Source organism: Indicator indicator, chromosome 37 (genome assembly GCF_027791375.1).
Source record: "Indicator indicator isolate 239-I01 chromosome 37, UM_Iind_1.1, whole genome shotgun sequence".
NCBI lineage: Eukaryota > Metazoa > Chordata > Aves > Piciformes > Indicatoridae > Indicator > Indicator indicator.
The window spans coordinates 4712799-4724383 of record NC_072046.1 but is presented as its reverse complement, the minus strand read 5'-3'; the positions used below and the strand labels follow the sequence as shown (position 1 = coordinate 4724383).

The window sequence follows — 11585 nt, the reverse complement described above, 5'->3', positions numbered from 1 at the left end:
CAGCTTGGCACAACATCTGGGTGCATTGGTGTCTTCATTGCCTGCTTCAAATGTCCAACTGTTATTAATACAGAGATCTGAAGAAGGCTCTTGTAGGTGCTAAAGTTATGTTTGTTGTACTCTCTGGGAGTATAACATATGAGACATGAGATTTTCCAGACACTTTGTGGAGGCTGACAGGGCGCAGATATTACCTTGAGTTAGCTTTGGTAAATACAGTGCTGAAAAAACTCAGGAGTTTTTACATGTCAGGAGAGGACCACCTTAACATAATGAGCTGGGTGGTGCTTAGGACATGCAGAAAGCTCAGGCGACCAATCGTTTCCTTTGGGGCAGCTCATTCTTTGTCACTGTTTTCTGTAAAAAGCCCATGTCTCTGGGAAGCTGAGCTGCCTGTGGTTAGACATCTGGCACCTGATCCTGCAGAAGAGAAACAAAGACAAATCTCTCCACTCGGTGAGTTGACTGGTGTCTGGCACCCTGGGTGAAGAACCCTGATTTAGGGACAAAAATTAACAGCCCAACCTCAACCACAGAACACCCATCCTATTGGTGGAGGTGGAAAAAGTGGGACACCCTCTAACGTGCTGACTCTGAGGTTTGGGCATGAGGCTCTCAGGGGTTCATCACAATCAGGATTATTATCTGCTGGCCCAATGAGTCTCACCAGGAGAACCTGGGTGTCTTTTTTCTGCAGAGGGAGTGCTTTCAAAATTGGGTTAATGTCAGGGTATTGTCTTCCCATTTTCTGTAGCTTCAGAGAGGGCAGCCAACTTCAGAGCAGCCTCCCATGACTCTGCTGCCTGCACTGCTGCATTCTTGACCTGGAAATCCTGAGGCCTTTCCTCCCAGCACTCAGCAGAAGCCTTCATTAGGGCATAGTCCTGACACAAACGTGGAAATGAAAAGGCAGCAGTGCAGGAAATGAGAGCACAGCCATGTCCTTAACTGTGATGCTTTGCATTCAAGATGAGCCTCTGCAAAAATTGTTACCTCTGCCAAGGTGCCTCTGGTCCTGTGGCAATGAAGGGCAGTTATAAAAGGCAGCCCATGGCTCCTGCTCTCTCATCCACTTCTCCTGCCTCCTTCTCCTTGGGAACCAGGTGAGTCTGAAGCCCCTTCTGCCCCTCTTCTGTGATCTCCACCCAGTAGCTACCTCAGCTGATGCTGCCTTTCTCATACTTTGGGTCTTGGAGAACCTTTTCCTGAGGGAGGGGAGCAGGGAGTAGGTCTGCTTAGAGAGAGGAAGGAACATGGTGTGGTGGCTTCTAGTTTGTGCCCTAGGGGAGAGGTTCTTGGGTCAGACTGCTCTTTGTAAGGCTCTGGCTGGATGAAGCATTGAAGATGGTTTGCTCCTGGCTCATTCTCCATCTTCTCAGACATTGAGATCCTTGGGTCCTTTGAGACAGCATAATCAGGTTGGTCCTCAACCATACTTGTGCTCTGATTCCCAGGTGAACCTGCTGCTCCAAGCCATGTCCTGCTACAACCCCTGCGTGCCCTGACGGCCCTGTGGCCCAACCCCACTGGCCAACAGCTGCAATGAGTCCTGCTGTGTCAGGTGCCAGGACTCTACCGTTGCCATCCAGCCATCTGCTGTGGTGGTGACCCTGCCTGGCCCCATCCTCAGCTCCTTCCCACAGAACACTGTGGTGGGCTCCTCCACCTCTGCTGCTGTTGGCAGCATCTTCAGCAGTGATGGAGTGCCCATCAACTCCGGGGGCTTTGACCTCTCCTGCATCACCAACCGCTACTCTTGCAGACCCTGCCACCCCTGCTAAAGATGCTCTTAATGGCCTCAGAGAAGGACTCCCAGGAACTCAGAACATGATGCTGGACAGAGGATCACACTTTGGGCCATTGTTTAAGAGCAGATGGTCATCCTTGCCTTATCTTAGATGCAAAGGTGGAAAGGTGACAGTCTGGGCTCTCTGAAATCATGGTCAATGACTGCCTTTGCTGTCTTCCACTCAGCCTTGTTCTCTCCTTCCTTCCTTGTCTTTTGCTTCTCTCAAAGTTGCGGTGAAGATGCCAGAACCAGGCTGGAGGGACCCTCTAGTTTGTGTTCCTTTGTTGGCTAGCATAGAAGATGTCCTGTGGGAACTGTGCCACTGCAAAAGGGAAGTGGATCCTTGACTATTTCTGCCCCTCTCCTTGCTGACCACCTCCAGTTGGACTGACTTCATTTCCCTCTTCAGACTCATTAAAAAATTGCTGCAACCCTGCCTGTGTCCTGAGGTGGCCTTTCTGTGGCCTTTGCTTCACAGGGTAAACAGGCTGGGAGGCACAGAGGAACTCTTCCTTGCTACTAGAGGCATTGGAGGGTGGGACACTCTGCAGTGAGACCTCCTTTAGACACTGCCTCTTGAAGGTGGGGAAGACAGTCCAACGTCAGTGGACATCAGTCCTTACCTCTGAGCATGTGGGAAGCCTTGTAGAGGTCAAGACTCTCACAAGCTCTTGGGGAAGAGGGCTCTTCGTGCCTTGGCTGGAGCTATGCTTGGCAAAGTAGATCAGAAGATGCTCTTAGCAAAGGGTGGCAGGATGCCTTCCCCGGCTTCAAGAAGCAATGCCTGAAAGAGTTCTCACTGCAGAGGATGCCATCCTCCAATATCTATGGCAATGAGGAAGGGTTCCCTTGTGCCCCCACTGATTTCCCCTCCTAAGTACGGGCTTTGTCCCTCAGCAGTTAGCATGCAGATGGCAAGAACATCTCAGGCACACAGGCAAGGTTGCAGCAAGTTTTTTAATGAGTCTGAAGACAGAAATGTGGTCACTCCAAGTGGAGATGCCCAGCATGGAGAGGAGAAGACGACATCAAGGATTCATTCCCCTTTTTGCAGTGGCACAGTTTTGAAAGGGAAAGAGGCTGGAGGGTTCCTTCAGGCTGGTTCCTGGGGTCCGCACAGCAGCTTTGAGGGGAGCAAAAGACAAGGAAGGAAGGAGAGAACAAGGCTGAATGGAAAACAGCAAAGGCAGTCATTGACCATGATTTCAGAAAACCCAGACTGTCACTTTCCAGGACTAGGCAAGGATGACCAGCTGCTCTTAAACAATGGCCCAAAGTGTGATCCTCTGTCCAGCATTATGTTCTGAGTGCCTGGGGGTCCTTCTCTGAGGCCATTAAGAGCATCTTTAGCAGGGGCGGCAGGGTCTGCAAGAGTAGCGGTTGGTGATGCAGGAGAGGTCAAAGCCCCCGGAGTTGATGGGCACTCCATCACTGCTGAGGATGCTGCCAACGGCAGCAGAGGTGGAGGAGCCCACCACAGTGTTCTGTGGGAAGGAGCTGAGGATGGGTCCAGGCAGGGTCACCACCACAGCAGATGGCTGGATGGCAACGGTGGAGTCCTGGCACCTGACACAGCAGGGCTCATTGCAGCTGTTGGCCAGCGGGGTTGGGCCACAGGGCTGGCAAGGTACACAGGGGTTGTAGCAGGACATGGCTCAAGGCTTTAGGAGCACCTGGAAGAGATGGCAGGAAATCAACAGAAGGTGAATGTAGGTGAAGATCAACCAGATTACCCTGTCGCAAGGAAATGGCTGAAGCTGGAGAATTTGCAAGGAGCCAGTGGTCTTCATAGCCTCATTCAGCCAGAGCCATTTAAATGGCAGCCTGACCCAGGGAGGCTCTGTCCTAGTGCATCAACAAAAAGCCTCCACAGCTACATCCTAACCTATCCCTAAGATGAACTTCTCCCCACTTCCCCCTGTCATGAAAACTGATCAAAGTCCCAACATATGACAAAGCCAATATCAGCTACAATGTCCATCAAGTGGAGATGGCACTTCAGAAAAGCAGCAGAAGGGGCTTCAGACTCACCTGGTTCCCAAGGGGAAGGAGGCAGGAGAAGTGGATGAGAGAGCAGGAGCTGGGCTGCCTTTTATACCTGCCCTTCATTGCCGCAGGACCAGAGGCAGCTTGGCAGAGGTAACAATTTTTGCAGAGGCTCATCTTGAATGCAGAGCATCACAGCTAAGGACATGGCTGTGCTCTCATTTCCTGCACTGCTGCCTTTTCATTTCCACATTTGTGTCAGGACCACACCCCAGTGAAGGCTTCTTCTGAGTACTAGAGGGAAAAGCCTCAGCATTTCCAGGTCAGGAATGTCACAGTGTGGGCAGAAGAGTCATGAGAGGTTCCTTTGGTGTCAGTTGCCCTCTCTGAAGCTACAGGAAATGGGAAGACAAGATCCTGAAATTAAACCAATTTTGACAGCGCTGCATCTGCACAAAAAAGGCACCCAGGTTGTGCTGGTGAGACTCAGTGGGCCAGCAGTTATTGTGATTGTGATGAACACCTGACAGCCTCGTTGTGGCAGCACATTCAAAGCCTCTTCCCACCCTAGGAAGCTGGGCTGGGGGGAAGTGGAGAAGCCGGGATGGAGGGAGCCAGGGGGTGACATACCTCCACCCACTCAGGGCTGTGGGTCAGTAGACTCATATGACTCCTTCTCCCAAGCCATGTGTCCTGCCAGGCATGGTAAGGCAGAGAATCCATGCTGGGAACAAGTGGGCAGGGAAGATGGTTATCTGTTCCTGGAGCCCATTTCTATTGTGTGTTTCCGCTTGGATGTGCTTTCCTTTGTGATGTCTGACAAACTTAGATTGGTTTTCATTAAACTGGGACTGTTGCAGAGAGAGAGAGCTCTTTGTCTCAGGTTTTCCCTTGCATGTGTGGATTCAGCTGCAGTAGCATTTTAGGAGAATTCTCTGTTAAAATTGACCTTAAGAGGAATTTCCACAATCAGTAAATGGCGTTGTATTTGATATATCAAGTCCCCAGGAAGTTCCTTCCTTTTAAGAGTGAAGTATTATTGATACTTTTGGATTTATCGTCTCTAAATACTGTTCTCAAACTGGTTATTACTATTGTGAAGATAATCCACAACTGAACATCCAAACCTTTATAAATTTTCTATTACATTACAAAGGAGGTGGAGCTAATTTATAAATAAATATATTTGCTTTTATAAATTTTTCACCTTATTTCCCCCTATTTCCTGAACATGGTTCAGCATCAGAAGCTTGTGAGAAGCTCTGCTTGGTCCATCTCCTGCCATAGGAGTGTATCACTGCAGCATTGCTGCTTGTATGGGAGGTGGGTCTGGTCATTGCACTTCAAAAATGACTGGGCCACTGTTTTTCCTCCCCCAATTCAGGGGCCACTGAATGACGAATGAAGGCAGGAATCCTGTTGGTGTATAGCAACAAGATTCCAGAAATGCAGTGCAGAGAGCAGAGAATCTCAGAAGTCATCCCAGAAGTCCTTTATTGATGCATTGTAGAATCCCCAACATTACAGTCTCAAAATCCCACTTACGGAGTCCCAGAAGCCCTTAACAGATGAAGCACCTAAGTCCCGAGCATATCTCTAGCAGCATCCCTACACTGAAGCCCTAGCCAGAAGTAACTAACAAACAGAGGCAGAAGTCCCTAGCAGCCCTAACCTCTCAAGCTGTTCCTAAGCCCCTAACCACATGTCCCTAACTGAAGTGACTCTTGCTCAGAATGGCTGTTTTTTTTATACTCTTTGTTATCAATCCCTTAACCAATAAAACCCAACCACAGAGATAAGCTAAAATGTTTTCCCAATGAGAGGTGCCAGAATGTCAAGGAGGTGACTTCTGCAGCATGTTCCAAGGGGTGCCAACGTGAGGATGTTGTTTTTGGCACACATGAAATGTTATTGGTTTGCCCTATGCAGCTAAGGAATTGTTCAGCTAAGGAATCCTGCACTCTGCACACGTACAGCAGCTGCCCTCTGAACAGTGGCTGCAACAAGCCACCGGTAGCTATTCCTCACCTTCCTGCAAACATCAGGGCACATGGGGATCATGTCCTGTGTTTGACGAGGATAAAGTTAATTTTATCAGCAGCTAGTGGGTGGGCCCACACCCAGGATATCCAGCTGAACCAGCCAATGGAATATTTGATACCATACAATATCATACCTGCCATAGAAGGGAAGGGCTGGCATTGTGTAATGAATATGGCTATTAATTTATGAATGATGAAAATATGAAATAGGAAAATTATTTTTATTAATATAAAAATATTAATAACCATTTATCAATATTTATATGCAGATTCTAGTGTACGATCATGTATATATCTCATAAATTGCTACAGTATAAAAATTTGAACCCAATTTGAACCCAATTAGATAGCTAGAAGAGACAGGGTCAGGGCAATACAATCTTAAAGGAACATTTCAGAGACTTAGATCAATTCTGATAATTAATTATGACTCTGGGTATTCTGAGGTACTGTTATAAAGCATAGGTTACAATACTGCACGAGCTAAGGCATGGAGATTTTAAATAGAACCAAATCTGGTGATAGACGTGTGAACACTGAAAATATACAGTTTCACTTGCTAAGTTGGTTGCTAGGCTACTGCTATGCTGGCTGCCTGCTGAGACTGTTTCCGGGGACCCAGGTGGGGCTGTGGCTGGGTCAGTCCCTTTCCAGACGGTGACGGGCAGCTTTCTCCTCCCGTGGCTTTGGGTGCCATAGCTGGAAGCTACTGTGGCATAGACGTCTGCTGATCAGTCAGATTCACGTGGACGGGCTTCCCCTTGGGCTCCCTCAGCACTGCCAGGGTCAGCAGGGCTCTGTCAGGGGGGCTGTAGCTGCTAGAGAGCGTGTGGTGGGGAGGAGGGATGCCGAGCAGTGTGGCTTTCCCCTGGCTCGCTCTGGGCTATGCAAGCGTTGCCAAGTTCCTCTCGGCGACTGCTTCCTGTTTAGGGCTGTGGAGTGACATTCATGTGATCTCTGTGCTCTCTCCGGTAATATTCATCATCTCAGGCACATGGATCAGGTTTATCCCATTGCTGTACTGGATACTAGCAGCTTATGAGATGGTTACAGCAATGGGTGTGGTGTTAAGCTGAAATTTGGATGTGGCATTCTCCTTCATTACTTATCTCACTCCATTTATTGGTGAGACTTGGAAGCTGGAACACCTGAAAGCATCATGCCCCAACCTCAGAGTCAGCAGCTTGCAGAGAGTCCCATTTGTTCCACCTCCACCAATAGGATGGGTTGCTCCTGTCTGAGGTTGTGCTCTTGGTTCTTTCCCAATGCCAGTCACCAATAAATTCACTGAGTGGAGAGATTTGTCTTTGTTTCTGTTCTGCAGGATCAGGTGCCAGATGTCTAACCACGGGCAGCTCAGCTTCCCAGAGACATGTTGGGCTTTTTACAGAAAACAGTAACAAAGAATTAGCTGCCCCAAAGGGCAGCTAATTAGATTAGTCACCTGAGCTTGTGCAAGAGAAGTTTCTTTTTGCATGTCCTAATGACTGCCCATCTCATTATGTTAAGGTTGTCCTATGCTGACATGTAAGACCTTCTCTCAGGGGTGAATTCTTCAGCATTATAGTTAGTTGAGGTTATATCCGCATCCTGTCAACCACCACCAAGTGTCTGGACAACCTCACGTCCTGTTACGTTTGCTGTTTGAATCTCTTATGAACAATGACTTCACCCCACAATGGATGTCTCAACATTTTGTTCTTAGGGACTCTCCTTTCCTGTTACCATGGTCTGAAAACAGACCCATCATGGTTGGATAAATTTTGGGTTGTTTTTAACTCCTTTTGACATCAGCAGGAGCTGTCTCAGCTGCAAAGCCAACTGTCTGAGCACTGGCCCATAATTGCAGAGCAGCCCCTGCAGAAATCTGCTGAGGGGATGAGGGTGCCCTGGGCAGAAGAGGAACCATGCTTGCAGTGCAAGGCAGTGCTTACCCAGTGGGTGCCTGAGGAAGGCAGCCAGGATGAGATAGCCGAGGCGCATGCTGAGACCGATCCTGCTGTGTGTGTGAGAGAGACTCCAAAGCCCACACGTCCCAGGCAGAGCCCCAGGAGAGCAGAGCTGCCGGAAATGACTCTGCCAGGGGGCACAGGACTGCACTGGGGAGGAGAAAATGCTGCTTCTCAGCACACCTGCAGTGCCCCTGCTCTGCTGCTGCCTCCTCCAACAGCAACATGTCTTATTTGTGCAGCAGTCTTAGGGATCTGACTGTATGTCTTCTGGAAGGAAAACCTCAACCCCAGAGAGCAACCATGCTCGAAACATAACTTCAGAGACTTCTTTAAATCTCTGCACTAATAACAGTTGTCATCATTGTCTTCAGCAGCAGGAGGTATTTTTCCCTTTTGTTCCTAAGAAATCACAGAACTCTGAAACCTCAGAGAGAAAAAGGGATCCCAGGGATGAGTCAGTCCTGTCTTTCATGGCTTTGGAGAGTGCATAAGAGCAAAAATGGCTGCAGCTTGTCCTTCTGCAAACCCAAGTGTCACCAAAAAAAAAAAAAAGTGTCATCAGTGTTTATCCTCTGCACACTTGTATCCTTTAAGAAATGAAACAAACAAACACTTTTAACTTCTGTAGAATCATAGAGTAGTTTAGGAAGCCTTGCAGAGATCAGAACATGTATGGACACGTGTGTGCCCCAGAAATATTGTGCCTCTCATCCCAACACTTACAGCAAGATTCTGATGGGAAAGGATGTGGCAGAAGTCAGGAAAAGAAGCAGCAGCAGAGCAGGAAATGAGGACACAGCCCGTGCCATCAGCTGGGATGGTTTGCATTTGTCATGAGCTGCTCAGAGAATTCTTCCTTCCACAAAGCTGCCTCTGGGCCTGAGGCACTGCAGCACAGCTATAAAAGGCAGCTCAGCTCTCTGCTCTCTCTCATCCACTTCTCTCACCTCCTTCTCCTTGGGAACCAGGTGAGTCTGAAGACTCTACTCCTCCTCTTGCAACATCAGGTCCCTTCTCAGTGTATGTCTCAGCTGACAGGGGCTGTCCCAGGTCAGAGCTAGGAATTGCTTGTCCTGGGACAGAGAAGGGGAGAGAAGGTCATCTGCAGAGAGAGGTTGGGACTTGCCTGAGGTTACTATTAGGCTTTAACACGTCCAGTGTATCTCAGTTACGAGTGTCTTGGCTCCACTATAGTTCAGGGCTGCTTCTCATGTCTTTTATACTTTCATGTGTTCTCTCCCAGGTTCACATCCATCCCCCAGACATGTCCTGTTGCAACCCTTGTGTGCCCTGCCAGCCCTGCGGCCCAACCCCGCTGGCCAACAGCTGCAATGAGCCCTGCTGTGTCAGGTGCCAGGACTCCACCGTTGCCATCCAGCCATCTGCTGTGGTGGTGACCCTGCCTGGACCCATCCTCAGTTCCTTCCCACAGAACACTGTGGTGGGCTCCTCCACCTCTGCTGCCGTTGGCAGCATCCTCAGCAGTGATGGAGTGCCCATCAACTCCGGGGGCTTTGACCTCTCCTGCATCACCAACCGCTACTCTTGCAGACCCTGCCGCCCCTGCTAAAGATGCTCTTAATGGCCTCAGAGAAGGACCCCCAGGCACTCAGAACATAATGCTGGACAGAGGATCACACTTTGGGCCATTGTTTAAGAGCAGCTGGTCATCCTTGCCTAGTCCTGGAAAGTGACAGTCTGGGTTTTCTGAAATCATGGTCAATGACTGCCTTTGCTGTTTTCCATTCAGCCTTGTTCTCTCCTTCCATCCTTGTCTTTTGCTCCCCTCAAAGCTGCTGTGCGGACCCCAGGAACCAGCCTGAAGGAACCCTCCAGCCTCTTTCCCTTTCAAAACTGTGCCACTGCAAAAAGGGGAATGAATCCTTGATGTCGTCTTCTCCTCTCCATGCTGGGCATCTCCACTTGGAGTGACCACATTTCTGTCTTCAGACTCATTAAAAAACTTGCTGCAACCTTGCCTGTGTGCCTGAGATGTTCTTGCCATCTGCATGCTGACTGCTGAGGGACAAAGTCATTGCTTAGGAGGGGAAATAGGTTGCTAGGCACAGAGGAAGCCTTCCTCAATGCCATAGGTATTGGAGGATGGCATCCTCTGCAGTGGGACCTCTTTCAGCAACTGCCTCTTGAAGCTGGGGAAGACATTCCCTGGCCATAGCCCAAGGCCATTGTGGGGGATATAATAATGATTTCTGTTAAAGGTATAAGCTCAGGCTGAGCTAGGATTTAAGTTCAAGGGAGCTTGTTTTGAGGATAAGTGGAAAACTGCAAGAGACTGCAAATTAAAACAAAGGGAGCTGTGTGGGCAAGAAGGAGTCATACCAGAGATAAGTGCTGTGTAACCAGTTCTATCCAGGAATGTGTGGAATGTGTTGTCTGCAGATAAGAAACCTGAAGAACAAGGCATGCTTAAGAGTGGGGTTATTCAGCGGACACTGTGAGGAAGACCCCTTACTTCAACTATTGACCCCTGAGAAGACCCCCACCAAGCAGAATGAGCATGAGCAAGGAAATCCCACCCATTCCAAGAACTCATTATCATGTCCCTGCCTTTTATTTAGCATAAGCTTGTTTATGTAGAGAATGTAGCTATATAATGTAGAAGAAGCAATTGTAGTGCTGCTGTGAGGTAGAACATTTGTTCCCCACATGCCCAGCATGCTGTTTTCTTGCTTTTATTTCTAATAAAATGTTAAAAGAAATTTTCTTGTGGATAAATCTATAACAGCCATCTTCCTTGCTTGCTATGACTGCTCAGAAATATTCTCTGCTTTGTTCTGGATTCAAAGGTAATTTGGCAGAAAATGATCCCCTTTCATTCCAGGTTGCCATCAGATATCAGAGTTGCTGGGGACTGCTGGGCTCCCAGAGTGTGCTGGGTTATACCCATCCTGGATGGGGTTGAAGGAACCCAGCCCCCAGGTGGACAAAAGAAACTTGATCCAGGTGGGACTTGGTTCCTCCTCCCCTCCAGGAGGAGGGGTCCCCTGGCTCAAAGGTGGTCTATTCCAACCCCACTTCCTGTCCAGCAAGCCTATCAAAGGGTGGACATCTTACTGCTTGCTCTCTTTCCTGCCTCAACCGCTCAAAAGAACACCAGCTGTCGCTGCTGCCTCCTGCACTGACCACGTGGCTGGGGCCTACTTCTTCCAACTGAATCCACTTGCATCCAGGGCAATACAAGGCCACCCAGGCTTGGGTTTGCATATTTCTCTATTTACCCTCATTCCTTACCTTCTCCCTCTCTACCTTGCCGGAAAAAAGGGAGGGGGGAGGAATCTTAATCTGCTATCATTTGAGCTCCTAAACTCCAGTCAGAACTCAAACCAGCACAATATTTTTGGCACCCAACATAAGGCTTGGAAAATAATATTTTGTTTGAAAAGTAATACTTGATTGGGAAAGAAGAGTTTGGAAGTAGAGATGTTAATTTTACAGACTCTTATAGTTCAAGTTTTTGGAAGGGCTGTTGGCTGGATCTTTGGGACGCATGTGTATATACTACTGATTTACCATGTGATGTGGTTAATGATAGAGATGTTGCTCGACTGGGTAAAAACCTTACCCATGCAGTTGCCTGTACCTCCTGAATTCCATCAACTTTACTGGCAGAGGGAACTTCTCAAACTTCTCTGACAGAAAGAAACTTTTCTGAAGCCTATTATGAAACTAACCGTGTAGATCAGAATGTTTTTGAAGGACAATGGCACTCTATAACAATATGTTCCATAGGCTTAAATGTAATCTTGATAATCAGATCAGCTCTGGCCGCATGGGGAGGGGGAGGTGCTAATCCAT

General features: G+C 48.5%; 1 protein-coding gene and 1 pseudogene across 1 annotated transcript; one reads left to right on the top strand and one right to left on the bottom strand.

The window, feature by feature from the left end:
- Positions 1 to 3135: 3135 nt before the first annotated feature.
- LOC128978616 (feather keratin Cos1-2-like) lies at positions 3136 to 3441 on the bottom strand. The gene has a single exon (XM_054396561.1). The coding sequence runs from the start codon at positions 3439 to 3441 to the stop codon at positions 3136 to 3138; it is 306 nt and encodes a 101-aa protein (XP_054252536.1).
- A 5161-nt stretch (positions 3442 to 8602) lies between these two features.
- LOC128978470 (feather keratin Cos1-2-like) lies at positions 8603 to 9339 on the top strand (annotated as a pseudogene).
- Positions 9340 to 11585: the final 2246 nt, after the last annotated feature.